Raw genomic sequence first — 16,979 nt, 5'->3', positions numbered from 1 at the left:
TATCCCATAATTATTTTGTCCTCAATTTTCCTAACATCAAGAAAAGAAACATTGAAAAAAGCAATGTATGGTTAGTTTTTGGAACCTAATCCCTTTTCCTGTCAATCAAAGACGAGACCGGATCGTTTGGGCTTTGATCTAAAGACCACAGTCATTCATCATACGTTACAGTTTAATTTTTCTATTTAAGAAAATGAAATTATAGATATCTTTACGTCTTATTAAGATAAATAAGTATTTCTCAGCTGTTAAATTATTTACCCGGTGAACATAATGTAGAACAAGAAAACATATCATTTCTACTATTGAATATAAGTGTAAGAAAACCCAACTAAATCACTTTTAAAAACGACTTTTAATGAATTAATAATTCAAGATTCTTGCAGTTTGTTGTTTTTTAAGTGTACATTTGTACAAACTGTTAAAGAAATTAAGTTAGTTGGAAATAAAAATGAAATACAATTTTGAATTTAAACATAAAAAAGACTCCGAACACCACAAACTCAAAAAATCACACGACATATCGCCCACGGGTTCTTTGCAAAAATAATTAAAGTTAATATTATAATGCATTTCACCAATCTCGGTGAAAGGTAACAATTAAATGGAAATAGCTTTTATGACACAATTATCAGCCCAGACTAGTATTAAACGAACGATACAAAAAGGTTCAAATACAAATTTATTTTGATAACACATACTTGATACCAAAAAAATAAAATGAAAATGAATAGGACTTAAGATATATTCTTTCAGATGTTTAAATCATAAATTAAACATTTCCCCCTTGAAAGGAAATCTTTACCAAATATAGTGTGAAAAAATATGCAGCAAATTTAAATACTCACTACAAAACAGAATATTTGAAGAGATATATAATAAAGAAATTAAAAATTAAAACCTTAATCAATATAAATCACAAATTTGTACATCTCTCTACTCAGTTTCTTCATTTTAAACATTCTGATTGTCCTTATAATATCAGCTTTTGTTTCCATGAAATCGACAAGAAAATGCATTTATTTTTGTTTCCTCAAATTTTTGGAAAAAAATAAAGAAAGAAAAGCACATGTTATTCGCCAAGCTTAAATTTACGTTATTTGGTCACATCTTCTTTTGTCTTATCATATAGAATCTATAAAGCACATAGTTTATCATGTTTCATTCTATCCTATAACTATTTGGTCAGCAATTTTTCAAATAGAGAAACTTTTAGATGTGTTTAATATTTTTTTCATCAAATGTATACTCCAATTCTCGTCAGGTTGTTTCGATAAAGGAGATACGTAATTATTGAATAAAAAGAAAAACTTTGAAGATAAGAAGGCGTTTTGAAACAAAAGCTTCTTCTTGCGCTTAAAATGTCTAAACTTTAAAAATAGTATGAACCAAATGGCTCAGACACTCACTTTTCTTTATATACTAGTACACAAATCTTATTTGTAATCTTCAGACCGAAATATTCGGATAGCTTGTAGGCATTATTAAACAAACTCTACAAAATAAGTAACCAAAAAGTGAAATTTAAAAGACAAACACACGCGGAATGGGTTTGTTCACAAAAAGAAATAAGGAATACAAAATGCTTTCAGAGCTAGCCATGACGAACTATACGTTCGGTTATAGTTTTCTCGTTTTGTTGCCGTTTCAATGACGAACGAAGGCAACAGAAGTATACCGGTGTTCAAAAGTCATACTCGACACCTTCTTTTGAACATACCAAAATGGTACTAAAATTTAATTAATTTATAGAAGCATTCGTTTAACCGTGTATATGTTCCTCCATTCTCTCTTCATATACATTTTTGTCACCAATATTCATACTATATGGTCCACAAGTTCAATATTTTATAACAGTATTAATTTAACCTTATATGTCCCTGTCGACTCTCGGCATATAAATACTTTGTAACCAATAGATATTAGCTTTAGCAAGCATGATGTTAAAAACGCATGATTGTCATGCAAAGCTAACTTGGTTCAGCGAAGACATTTTTTTTCAGTAACATTATACATAAGATCAACACAATCTTTAACAAATTTACAGAGTAAATCAATTACCATTATTATAAATTTATACATTATTTTTTTTAATGATTTTGTAATTTTCATATTAAATTTAATGTTCCACTTAAATCAATGAAGCAATTTTGAACAGCGAATAAGCTAACGATTGATAGAATTAACATCTTTTTAATACCTAAGCTAACACCATTTTTCTTGGAAATGGATTATTTGGATTAAAGAATAATCCTTCAAATGTGTATAATAGTTATAATTTTCCATTGAAATTTATAAAAGATGATATCAAAGTCCAGTTTACAATGAAAATAAATACTTTCATTCTGTCTGTTTCAGTAACTTCACAATTAACTAATGAAACAGTTTTTGTTATATGTTTATCAAAATACAGTTTCACAAAACATCTTTAATGGAAAATAATGAATAGTTCATTAAAAACTAGCTATGCATTTAGAACTAGTTTACTTTTCAACGAGGTATAGTTCTATTTTTATTGATAGGAAACTAGTTACTGTTTCTTTAAATACGAAAATCGGCAAAAGATTCCGAATAAGTCAGGAATATGACAGTTGTTATCCATTCGTTTGGTGTGTTTTAGCTTTCCATTTTCCATTTGATTAGATACTTTTCGCTTTGAATCTTCCTTTGAGTTCAGTATTTTTCTTTATTTAACTTTTTTCTTTAAACAGAACAGTTTTGTATTGTTCTTCATGCCTTGTTTATATGCTTTTTGGTCACATAACCCCTAAATTTATGTGCATCCTTGCTTTAAAATGTTTAGGTTTGAGCGTTCCTGATGACGCTGACTCCAAAAAGTGCAATTAGGACACAATAAAGTTATCAAATGTTTATTTGGATTAATATATTACCATCAAAGTTGACAAATTTGAAAAAAAAAACATGCCAGGCTTTCAATTGTCATTTCCTTATATGTCTATATATCACAAAAAGCGTAGTTTATATAATTTTAAAAATGTTGGCGAGATTTTCAAAATTCAACCTAAAACAATTGAAAAAGTGTGGGGTAAAGAATAGTACAACTTGATGTAAATATTTCCTGTTTGTAAAAATAATTGACAATATACAAGGAAATAAAACAATAAAACTACAATCAACTTCTGTATAACTAACTGGTCCATTTAAAACTGATTATGACATACAGCTATAGATATGAAACATAGCTGCAATTTATGAAAATTGAGACTTTTATTTGGTTTGATTTGAAAAATTGTAACGAACATAATGTATAATTTGTGGCCATTACCGTATGAATTATGGAGAGTTTTATTACATTATAACACAACAATCATACCCTGTTAAGCTGGCCTACGGTATAATTTTGCCAATCTTGTATAAAATTTGTCCAGTAGAATAATTTGATAGTGTGTTTTAATGGCAATACACAAAATCTATATCGTATCTGGTATTTATCTTTAAATGAAACATACATAAATTTTGCTATAATTTTACAAAACTGATAAACAATCTGTACATTTGAATACTCGAAAAATAATTAATCCTCCCCAAATATGTAGGGTTAGTAGATAATAATCAGCTAGGTATCATGTATTTATTTGTCTCGTTAAATTGAGATTGATATCAAAATAAATAAAGCTAAATGCCAATTGATAAACGACAAAGAAAAATATACAATTGCACTAAGTCAATAAAACTGATCAGAGATAAAGAAGAAAAAAATAATTGTGTTTTAAAAGAGGTTTGTCGGTTTGGTTAGAATCAAATATGTTGAGTAATTGGGGTTAAGTCGTCCATTTCTGTGTCTTTTCGTTTAGGGGTTGTTAATTTCTTGTAAACATTTTTATAATTCGATTAACAGTTATGGTTTCGTGAGAATTTATTTTCAACACAATGAACAGACTGTATTTAACAGGAGAATAATTTTTCTTTCATTATACACGACTATTCTAAACAAATATTGTTTCATGATAAATATTCAACACAAAAATAATATGCTTTTCTATAATTAATAATTCCAGTCTATATGTGCATCAAAGAGACTTCATGTAGATATTCAAAATATATTCAAAACCGTATTTTATTTTTATTCTATTTCAATGATTTAACACTCAATTTGTATTTATTGTTTTTATCAAGATTTCACATTTTCATGGTGTTGTTTAGATTATTTCATATTATGCAAAATAAAATTTAACTTTAAAATAGTAAAAATATAGTAAAACAACTTGGTTAAATCACATTACACTGTTATTAAAAAACTAAATATTTCTTAAAAAACGAGCATATGATTTTTTAATGTCAAAATTCATTTTGATGACCATGTGTTATTTTTGAAAGTTTTATCGCGTGTTTACTTTTTTTGTCATGGGACAATATTTTTCTTGGTTGGGGAATTTGCTGTAGAACACAACATTTTATTACATTTCATTTTATAACTTTTTCTATTTATACATTTTAAAATCTACCAGTCTGTTTTGTTTTCTTAGATACTTACGAACTTATCTTATTAAATTTTATCAATATAGTTTACAAATTAGAAAAGAACGATTGAGACAGAAATTGATAAAGAGAAAAAAATATATATTTCATTACACATTTAATAAAAATAAGAATACGATATGAAAATGAATATTTTTCTGACCTCCATGCTGTATTTCCACAATTTATAATAACAATATTTAAACTAAATGGTTGACAATTATACAAAATTCGCAGATCGGAACTGATCACTGTTATTATAGCGACATATTAATTACAACTGGCAGTGCTCAGTTTGTAGACATTTATGACTCCGTTTGCTTCATTTATGTTGCATCCACTCAACATCACCAGAACAAAGACGTTTTGAATAAATGTTTATTTTTTCCCATCTCTCTCTTTCTTTTTTATAAACTTCTCTTAAATTATTCACCACTAAGCTTAAATTTTTATGAAGACACCTTACATTTTAAAACGTTTAGCACGCACACGATTTCCACACTAAAAGTCAATGTAAAAGCTAACATTTCACAAACATATGTCAAAAAGTGTAAACAAAGTTGGTAGCAATTACTATACAAATAATGGTGATAGTACTCACCTGAGTAATGATAAGGGTCCATGACTGCCTGAGAATGCATCCTGTCTGTACTACTGCAATCCGATAGTAGTAGAGTAGTCACTCAGGTAAACGCTTTTATGTTCTATGCTTAAAAATATTTATGTTTAGTTACAGTTCTGTATTTCTTATCTATTAACAAGCCCCACCCCCAAACTTTACCGCTTTGTTTTCATACACAAGTGTTACAGAAGTTATTGAGCCATAAAAAGAACTGCTGATCGAGAGGTGTTTAACCATTGGCAGCAACGATATAAACAACGGACCCGGTGACAATTAAATGGCCGGTCACTGATGAAGGATCTAACTCCGGACAGATTCCGATAGTCCTGAATTAAATGATTGACAGCGATACTCCTAGAGGGATGCAGACGTCGGTTGGTTCTTGGATAATTTGTTTGTGATGCTGTAACGTTAGAAAGACATATCATATGACACCTCTAATTTCCTTTGGTTTCCGAGTAATTCCAAGTAGTTTATTAACTGGAACAGATCCCTCTATGGACCCGGATTCACTTCATATTGGAAATTTAAGAAGCATATATATTATACAGAATGAACATCAAATTATGAGATGCCACAGAACAAGAAACATGATGATTATACAAACGAAATAAATAATTTAGTGTAATGGAACTTCTACAAGAGACTAATAAACTTCGATTATTACTTTTTAAAAATAAAAAGAAGAAAAATTACAAGACAAATCAGGATAACGTGTTATTCTTACCTAAAAAATTATGAATAGTTCCTGTCAAAACTTCTCTCTCATCTGATAAGGCTATTTTAAGAAGGTAATGCATTATTATTATTTAACAGTTTAAAATGATGACCATCTGATAGTTTTTCTTGATTGTACAAGATAGTGTTAGGTTTCCACTATCAAACGATTTAAAAGTGGACCAGTATTTTAAGGTCAGGTGAAACCTCACGGAGTTCAAATTAAAACACTAGACATATAACAATGGCAATCACTATAAAAACTTTACCTTTAAATGAACCAACAATTAAACCCATCTATGTGGTTTGTTTGTTATTTGGTGGAAGCCATTTGACAAGTCAAATTTAAATTTAACCTGATCTATTTCAACTTAAATTTTACAATAGAATTAATAAGTGAAGCGATAAAATGCCATTTAATAATAATAAAAATAATGATATTGATATTGATGATAAAAAACATAGCAATAAAATATACTATTGAGAGAGAGCGAAAGTACTCTGTTGTAAGTTTCTTCATGCATTATTCCGATTTCCGTTCGCCCAACACGTGACATTTTTTTCGGAATGACTGTCATCAGATATTTACGAAACCAGAAGTTTGGAAAGCTAAAAATAGAAAAAAAGCGTAAGAGCATACGCCTTAGTAAAGAACATACACATATTCTTGAAATAATTGTACACCACTTATATAATTTATGACAAGATTACTAATGATGAATAAAAAAAAATAGTAAACCATTTGTTCACATCTCAAAGGTCAGAGTATACAACATAGAAACATGGGAGGAGAACACAATTGGAATAACAAAATGGAGTTAAACCATTTATCTGTATGCAGGTTTTTGTTTTTTTATCAATCATTGAAATTAATATTTATGTATGAAAAAAAGTTCGATCTTTTCCTAAAGATAGAGCTTAAGATGAGTGAATATTTTCATTAACAGACTAACAGTAAATTGCTTTAAAAAAGATATGAATGTTAATTTCAATATCTGTGGTATTTTCTTCAAATACATTAGATATCATAAACAAACTAAATGTTACGGTCAATTTCTAATGCATTTTAATTAGTAATACATTTGGTTAGAACGTTCAGTAAACGGGTTTACTATTATTCACATATTGAAGAAAACATCCACAAGCACAATTTGCCAGAATAGTAAGAAAAAACAAATCATAAAGCATCACAAAACAGTAAGAAATAATATCTGTTAGCTTTCGATCAAATACAAAAATGATTAAGACATTTTCATCATCAAAATTTATTAGATTTATCAGTAATTTTAATTTTATTGCCATCTTATCCGAATACATAATAACTTTCTTTTTTAAGGGATATTCATATGTCATGTTGTGTTACGATATCATCTATATTCATAAAGCGGAAAATAGAACATTTGAAAGATTTGAATGCGAGAGAACTAATGAGGCCTACAAATTATCGCATCAAGTTTCAGAATTATAGGAATACACGAAATATTTAACTTCGTCTCTATCATGTCTTTGACAAGTGGGGTATAGAATTTCAAAGCCAAGTTTAAATAATTTCATAGACTGAATGATTGGGAGAAAGTATTTACATGATTATCCTTGTCTGTTGTAGTAGTAACATCTGATTCATCTTGGATAATATAACTTTTTCATATTAGTTTTCTGAAGTCTTGTTGTCTGTCTGACCACCTCATGACACCAGTGATTACCTCCCTTTCAATGCCAATGAATGTTATGACCAATATGATCATCGAACGCGAGGAAAAGAAAACTTGAGTAAAGTCCACATTAATTAGAGCCTCGGACTTCGGATTCTTATAAAATGAGATGCGTCAAATAGATATCGACCTTATGCAAATGAATATTTACATCTGTTAACCTATTTTAATTTGAAAAAATCTCTCCGAAAAGTCTGTAAATAAAGGCAACAGTAGTATACCGCTGTTCAAACTCATAAATCCATGGACAAAAAAACAAAATCGGGGTAACAAACTAAAACTGAGGGAAATGCATAAATATAAGAGGAGAACAACGACACAACACTACAATGTAACTAACACACACAGAAACGGACCAAGCATCAGACAAAATCCCACGCATTTCTAAAAACTGAATTGGATTGTTATAAAAACCCTACAAAACAGAACAAAACTCATCTTAGACTTTTCTTTCGTATTTGATTGTTCCAAAATCTATCAAAGTCTTAAACATGTACATGTATACGTGCACTTGCATAAGGTCGAGTTATATCCGACACAGATACAATGTTATTTCAATTCATAAACTCTGAATAAAAACAATTCTTGAATTTATATCACTCATATACCACATCATCAAAAGACTAATACCGGGGGGAAATCAGGATTTTGTTCACAAAAATTTTTAAATTATATCGAAAAAAGTAAAATCACAAAAATAATGAACTCCGAGGAAAAATTCAAAGTGTAAGAGCCTAATCAAATGGCAAAATCAAAAGCTCAAACACACCAACCTGTCATATACATGCCCAGTAGTCAGCACTTCGGTGTTGACATGAATATCAATTATATGGTCATTTTTATAAATATCCCGTTTACAAAACTTTGATTTTTTCGAAAAACTAAGGATTTACTTACCCCAGGAGTAGATTAGCTTAGCCGTATTTGGCACAACTTTTTGGAATTTTGGGTCCACAATGCTCTTCAACTTTGTATTAGTTTGGCCTTTTAACTGTTTTGATCTGAGCGTCACTGATGAGTCTTCTGTAGACGAAACGCGCGTCTGGCGTATTAAATTATAAACCTGGTACCTTTGATAACTATTGGTACAGGCAAAACTTTTTCGAAATTAGTGCTATGAGTAGTCTTTACGATACACATTAATTCAATATAATTAAATAGTATCCTTTGCTGCAAAATGTCACAAAAATGTAAAATTTGTCTTCAACATCAGTAAAAGAACACAATTACATTTTTATTTTATTGAACCAAATAAAAGTGTTGAAACCTTTGAAGGATAAGAAATAATCCTTTATAATTTTCAAACGTCCGAGGTTCTTTTCTGGATTCCATGAGTATTTGTTTGTTATCTTGATTTGTTTTCTTAAACGATGTATGGTATTTGAACATCGGTACACTGATGTTACATTAATGTGACCTCAAATATTTCAAAGCCAATGAAGTATAAGTTCAGAACTTTTGGAAACTTTGATATGACTGAAGGGTGTCTTTAGTTCCATTGAAGCATATCATTTGTTTGTATAATAATCAAGAACATAAGATTTCGCCAACTTTTGGTTTTTGACCTGGTTGGTTTAATGTCAAAGGAAATTACCATATTCTCTTTATAAAGCCTGAATCATAAGCACATTTTCAGTCAAAATCAACAGATAAGTTGGTTACAAAAAGTTATTAGCAAATGCACAAGAAACAAAAGAGCATTTTGCAAACATATGAGTATCAAGTAAAAACACAAAAATACTGAACTCCGAGGAAAAATTCAAAAAGGAAAATCCCTAATCAAATGGCAAAATTTAAAGCTCAAACACATCAACCGAACGAATAGCAACTGTCATAGCATACGACTGTATTTCGTAAGCTTAAAACAACTGTGTTGTGTAAAATTCTTTCTAGAAAAAAGTAAAATCACAAAACTACCGAACTCCGAGTAAAATTCAAAAAGGAAAGTCTCTAATCAAATGACAAAATCAAAAGCTCAAACACATCAAACGAATTGATAACAACTGTCATATTCCTGATTTGATACAGGCAGAGAAAGGTTATTGTGTTTCTTCCAAAAAAAAAAATATTACGAGTAATTCTATTTGTTTGGCTGTTTTTGTGAATACAACAGAAAGGAACCTTTTCACTTTGGAGATAGTTGTAAGAAATCTGCGTTTTGCAACTAAAGAAATTATCTTAAACCTGCCATTTGTCTACCTCATGTCAAAATGCTATTCAGTGCATGCTGACGTGATGTCATTTTTTTGGTCTGCAGAGATTTTAGTGTCAGATATTTGTTCGTCTGCGGTTAAATGTACTTTTGAAAGCACCGGAAGGATGTTTTTTTTTAAAAGGCGAATGCTTTAAAAGAGAGAGAGAGAGAAAAAAAAATATCCAAGGTGCAATCGATAATCATAAGTCAGTTAAGACAAACAACACAATGGGCAACACATAAACAGGACAAAAGGACAAATAACAATAAAATAACAAATATATGTTCAATTTTTGGGGCCCTTTATAGCTTACTGTTCAGTATGAGCCAAGGCTCCGTGTTGAATACCTTACTTTGACCTAAAAGGTCTTTTCTTTTAAAAATTGTGATTTGCATGTAGAGTTGTCTCATTTGCACTCATTTCACATCTTCTTATATCTATCGAGGTAGTATGTAGCGAGATCTTGATCCAAAAAAAAAAAAACCGGCATCACAAATATCATGTAGTTAAGAACACCATGAGAAAAGAACTAACAGAAGAAAAAAAAATGCACCGACTGCGTTTATAAGTCGCATTCAGTTATTAATCCCTTACAAGACAGAAGGACATTGCAGTTAATACAAAAACGACGATTCAGTTGTCATTTATAAAAAAAAAACAATGTTAATTCAATAATTAATGGCCAACATATCTTGATGGCGTCCGTGAAACTTTGAAAAGATGACTTCAACTAGAGTATTAAGAACAATATATTCAAAAGCATCGTGGTTGGCAGCAACCGTCTATCGTTTATGGAATCCTGATTGGACAAATCGCTTTTAAATATCACATAAACTAGGAGATATAATATGTAGAAACGTTACTTGACTATTGATATTGGAACGATTTTTATAGGACATTGGAATCTCTTATGTCCAAAATTAGTTCTGAGGCTACCATCGTTCACCTTTGTGTGTGTGTGTAAGGGGTGGTTAGATCTTACGAAATGTTTGAATCTCAATTAATTTGTCTTAGAAAAATACACAATTGTCCAAAAGGATAAACGGATGGTGTCTCAATTATTTTATAGTACACTAAAAAGCAGATATATAGCTTATAATGTGGTACATAAAGGCAACAGTAGTATACCACTGTTCAAACTCATAAATCCATGGACAAAAAACAAAATCGGGGTAACAAACTAAAACTGAGGGAAACGATAAGAGGTACAATATTTTAAGTTAAATTAAAAAAAAATAATGGATAAAGGATGCTTCAAATAAAATTGGAACGAAAACAACACAAACGGAAAAAAAATCAACACATCACATGAGCGATACAATATTGCTATATAACAGCTACCGCTCCGTTAGTTTATAGAATAAAATATAACAAAAATACCGAACTCCAAGGTAAAATCAAAAAGGGGAAGTAACTCCAAGGTAAGATCAAAAAGGGGAAGTCCATAAAAACAGAAACAATCAAATGCTGCCAATCAACCAATCAAACGCTACCAATCAACCAATCAAACGCTACCAATCAACAAAACAATAAAACGCTACCAATCAACAAAACAATCAAACGCTACCAATCAACAAAACAATCAAACGCTACCAATCAAACGCTACCAATCAACAAAACAATCGAAAACCAACTACCATATTCCTGACTTGGTACATGGTTTTGCCAGGAACTTTGAAAAGAAGCTGATACGAAACGTCACATAAAGACTTTATATCAAGCACGAATACGTATAAAATCCCAATAACGAATTGGTTGACACATACGCTGGGTCTGTATATATAGTGACATTTTGACTTAATGTGAAATCGCGACTGTCATGCAGATGTTGTGTTTCTGTTGTGTCGAAGTTCTCTTATATTTGATGCGTTTCCCTCAGTTTTAGTTTGTAACTCGGATTTATTTTTTCTCTATAGATTTATGAATTTCGAACAGCGGTATACTACTGTTGCCTTTATTTACTAGCAATTAAACTAGGTTTAATTAACCATTTTCTACTCAAAAAAGTGCTGTACCAAGTCAGGAATATGATCGTTTGAATTCGTTTTGAATTTTTGCCTCAATATGATCGTTTTGAATTTTTGCTTCAGTTTTGCTTTTTTTTTTCTTTCTATTTTTCGGTGCATGATTTATGAGCTAGCGCTTGTCCTGTCGAAACACCCATTTCAGGCCCGTAGCCAGGAATTTCCAAAGGGGGGGGGGGGGGGTCGTTGGACTCATGAACTCGACTTTAACAGTCACAATTTGAACAAAGCGTTGACTTTAACCGTGCTTATTTGATTTCAAGGGGGGGGGGGGGTCGTCCGAACCCCCGAACCCCCCTGGCTACGGGTTTGCATTTGTGCACCTTTTGGAGTTCAGTTTTTGTTCATTACCTTGATTTGTATCTTATTAGATTTAAGGAGGTAGACCTAGGTTAAGGGAAATAACTCTTAAAATCATCAGTACGTTTGTGTCAGCCATTTTCATAAATATGTTCTAAGCTTCTTGGATACATAGATTTTTTCCAATCTGTTTCAGGTAAATGCTTAAAATTCATTGACGAAACTTGACGTTTACAAACGCATAACTGATTTAAAGAGTTATCTCCCTGAACCAAGGTCTACCCCCTTAAAAGATATGAATATAGGTTAACTAATGTTACTATAAATAAAACAACGAATATAGGTTAACTAATGTTACTATAAATAAAACAATGAATATAGGTTAACTAATGTTACTATAAATAAAACAACGAATATAGGTCAACTAATGTTACTATAAATAAAACAACGAATATAGGTTAACTAATGTTACTATAAATAAAACAACGAATATAGGTTAACTAATGTTACTATAAATAAAACAACGAATATAGGTTAACCAATGAATATAGGTTAACTAATGTTACTATAAATAAAACAACGAATATAGGTTAACTAATGTTACTATAAATAAAACAATGAATATAGGTTAACTAATGTTACTATAAATAAAACAACGAATATAGGTCAACTAATGTTACTATAAATAAAACAACGAATATAGGTTAACTAATGTTACTATAAATAAAACAACGAATATAGGTTAACTAATGTTACTATAAATAAAACAACGAATATAGGTTAACCAATGAATATAGGTTAACTAATGTTACTATAAATAAAACAACGAATAGAAAACCATGGCAAAACCGTATTTTTATTTTGTTGTCAGAACAAAGAAATTTCCTCACTTCTTTATCTTTAATCTTATTCAACACAGAAACTAACATCTGAAACTTTCTAACGTCTAGTTTCGAAAAATATGAAATGTTAGCTTAATTACATAACTCTTTCCAAAAAATAGATATATGATATGAAGCAATGTCTAATTACAATGGTTAATTTCGACAAGGATTCATTTCAAAAGACAATTTGACCACTATATTCTTTCAATACCAACTCGCATATAAACTGATCCTTTGACGTTGTAAGGAGCTAAAAAATACGAACTCCAAGTCAAACCGGAAGTGGTATCTTAAGAACTGGAAGGAAAAAACATATCTAGTTATTTTGTTTTAATAGCCAATGCAAAGTGATCATAACTGTAAATCAATCAGAATGAAACATACATATATTTGTCGGTGACTTGTATGGAAAAGCAGTCAAGACAAATTGTCGACAGGATCAGCCTACTCTTCCGGAGCACCACGGGGTTTCTTGTTAGTCAGTCTTTTTTTCTCTTCGTTGTGGCTAATGGATTATTGTCGGTCTTTTCATCGTTTTGCGGTTTTGCCATGGCATTGATAGTTTGTCTTCGAAGTTTGACCACTAATATTCGTACGCCTTTCTTTTTCTGTATCAATTTCTTTTGGTAACAAACGGAAGGGTGTTTCGAATCTTGGAGGTACATAGGCAGATAGGGTTTTCGTACAGCTGTGAAACAGACAAACAAAAACATTAACAAAGAGTAGAAACCATTTAAGGTCTTTTTATAATATAAATGGCCAAAATCTTTGCAGAAAAAAAAGTTTTGAACTCTCTTGACAATAAATAAATTCGAATTGTGCATATAATTCATCTATTTATAGAATATGATAATTTTGTATTGGTGGCTGCATAATCATGTTCTGATTTGGTTGTGATCAGACAATTTAAATAGTTATAATTATGGTTATCATGATATATATAAAACAAGAATGTGTCCTCAGTACACAAATGCCCCACTCGCACTATCATTTTCTAAGTTCAGTGGACCGTGAAATTGGGGTAAAATCTCTAATTTGGCATTAAAATTAGAAAGATCATATCATAGGGAACATGTGTACCAAGTTTGAAGTCGATTGGACTTCAACTTCATCAAAAACTACCTTGACCAAAAACTTTAACCTGAAGCGGGACAGACGGACGAACGAACGAACGGACGAACGAACGGACGCACAGACCAGAAAACATAATGCCCCTCTACTATCGTAGGTGGGGCATAAAAATCAATATCATCAACAGGAAAGTGTAAAATAGGAAGCTCCAGAAGCGAATTGCGTTAATTGGCCGAGATATGAATATGCCTTTCCAAGGGGGAGAATGTATGTTACTGCTAGGAAATAGGAAGTTGAGTTTAGTTGACTATTGGAAATTAAACTTATCAAGTTTGTCATGTATACCATTTGATGCCGTTGATCTTTGTCAATATCATAGAAAAAAACAAAATATGAAGCATGACCTTTTAGTTTCGGTTGTATCCTTAATCTCAAGTTCACTTAGATAAACAAGAAGCTAACACTAACCAGTATTTTTGTTGGAATCAGTGTGGTTTTGCACAAAGTAAGGTGGGTTTTTTTCAAGACAGAAAACAAGAAATTGGTATCTAAGGAAAAGGTAAAAACACAAAAATACTGAACTCCGAGGAAAATTCAAAAAGGAAAATCCAAAATCAAAAGGCAAAATCAAAAGTCCAAACACATCAAACGAATGGATAACAACTGTCATATTCCTGACTTGGTACAGAGGATGGGAAAGTCGAAAGTTTCGATATAAAAGATTGTGATTGGATGGTTTGTTAAAAATGGTAAGGGAGAACATGTAACTGTTTGTAGTAATGTTAAGGGAGAACATATAACTGTTTGTAGTAATGTTAAATTCAAATGTTTGTTTAGTTTTTTGTTTTCGGAAATTGTTGTCTAATAATCATCCCGATCGTTTCCTTCAATTAAATGTGAACGATTCCAGTTTTGATCAATTTTGATTAAGTTTTCTCATACATTTATAACGACTTGTACGGATTTATAGCAAAGCCGTGATAAAAGTCTCAAACAAAGAGGTACCAAAGAATCATGAAATTCTCCCTACAGACGAATAAACGCTTTTGGTTGCCAATAAATAATGATTTTAGGAGGGGATGCCGATTCTATTTCACATCAAAAAGAGAGTGGTTAATATTTAAAATCAAAGTCTGATTAATCTGACGTCTTAACACATAGGATATAATTTGTATGATGAAATAAATCGGAGAGATATCAATGTCTGAATCTGAAAATCAAAATCGCCAAACTACTGGTCAACACGCCATCATGTATTATGTATAACTCGAACTCAAGGACAATTACATACATCAGGCAAAATCTTAAAGACAACACATAGAATGAAATTCAAAACAGTGTGGCTGTGGCCATTGATTGACAAATTAAATTCATCCATTGACTGGGACAATTTACGTGAACGTTTGTCCGTAACGACCACTGTTCACGACGTAGCTACGATAGACATTGAAACTGTGGGGTCACCAAAGGTTTCTTAACGCCTTTAATTATAAAATAATTCGAAAAATTAATCAGGAATAACCTTTATGTTTTGATTTATATAATTGATATAAATCAAAACATCGTGTTATTTCTGATTAATTTTTCGAATTACTTTATTAAGGTGTTGAGAACCTTTGGTGACCCCATAGTTTAAGTGTCTTTAAAAAGTACACAGTGAGCTGTGGTCGTTACATACAAACGTTCACCTAAATTGTCCCAGTCAATGGATGAATTTAATGTGTCAATCAATGGCCACAGCCACACTGTTTTGAATTTCATTCTATATTGTATGATAAAGATTTTGTCTTTATACAGACACCAAACTGATATTGAAATATAGTACTTTAATATAAGGAAATAAAACAGGACTTATCCATATATTTTAAATGAGAGGTATTTTAGAACAACGAATGAAATTAACACTTAATAAAGTTGATGCATCCAAATTTTGATGTCCCTTCCTTATGAACACTTATTCCCCAAAAACATGGAAGCCAATGATATCTAAATACATACTGAAAGTAAGAAAACAATTTTTTGTCACAAAACTAATTTAACTTGTATTTCTGTCATTTCCTGCTTCGTCGTAAAGAAAAATCAACAATAATAAGATCGACAAACTTATTGTGCCATACGTGAAGCTTAACCTATAGGAGCACCTGAAATCAGGGTTTAAGTAAGGTTTGCATTGCTCATTTTTTATTTTTGTCAGTTGTGTTCTGTGTACAGTTGTTTGTTTTTTGGTATTTTTTTCTTTTGCTATATCGTTGTCTTTCAATGTCCAGGGAAAAATATATCACGTATATCCAGGACGGCGGAACAAATAAACAATACAGTATAGGTACCAAAGAGAGAAATGTAGACTTTTATTGGAAAACAGGTTGTGTTGCGAAACGATTGCCTTGTAGATTGTTACATTAGGTATCTTATAGATTTTTTTCTATATTGATTGAACGTGCTACGAAAGTGACATTATCCATACACAATGCATCGGATTAAAGTTCCGCAAAACGACAATACGTGACTGCTTAACTCTACATAACACAATAAGGATTTTCTTTTCGTTTGGACAATTGAATTAGTTTGTTTAATTCTCAGGAAACCGAAATTTGACCAAAATGACATTTGAATCTTATATTTCGATAAACTTACAACCGATAGGTAAAACATCTTTACTACAAGAGCTGCTTTGGGTTACGACTGGTATATGAATCACTGCCAGTTAATCCTGCATACCTCGTATTTCAGTATTCTGTAATGCGGACGCATAACGTTAGTTATTTTGGATGTTCATAAAATTACGTTCATGATTCTGGGATCTTGACCGTTCCTGTCCATATTATAATGGTCTAGTCGAAAGTTTAATTAATATTATATTCCATTAGTATATATTTGTACAAAAACAACACTGCAGATTTGTTTCTGATAATATTGAAAAGCAAAGTAAAGCTTATTAAACTTGTCTGATATCTGATTAAACGTAGAAAATACCA

The 16,979-nt window shown here is 30.9% G+C and overlaps 1 protein-coding gene across 1 annotated transcript in view; it reads right to left on the bottom strand.

Moving 5' to 3' along the window:
• LOC139515704 (homeobox protein SIX1-like) overlaps positions 1–5,873 on the bottom strand; it is a 32,486-nt gene extending 26,613 nt beyond the window's left edge. Inside the window, exons 1-2 of the mRNA XM_071305359.1 lie at positions 5,829–5,873; positions 5,081–5,188 (exon numbers count right to left, since the gene is read on the bottom strand). Of these exons, the coding sequence (XP_071161460.1) occupies positions 5,081–5,120 (40 nt within the window). The 5' untranslated portion in view covers positions 5,121–5,188; positions 5,829–5,873. The remainder of the gene's footprint in view (positions 1–5,080; positions 5,189–5,828) is intronic.
• Between the last annotated feature and the right edge of the window lie 11,106 nt (positions 5,874–16,979).

Source organism: Mytilus edulis, chromosome 3 (assembly GCF_963676685.1).
Source record: "Mytilus edulis chromosome 3, xbMytEdul2.2, whole genome shotgun sequence".
NCBI lineage: Eukaryota > Metazoa > Mollusca > Bivalvia > Mytilida > Mytilidae > Mytilus > Mytilus edulis.
Note: the sequence above shows the minus strand (reverse complement) of the source record. Positions and strands in the feature narration are given on the sequence as shown.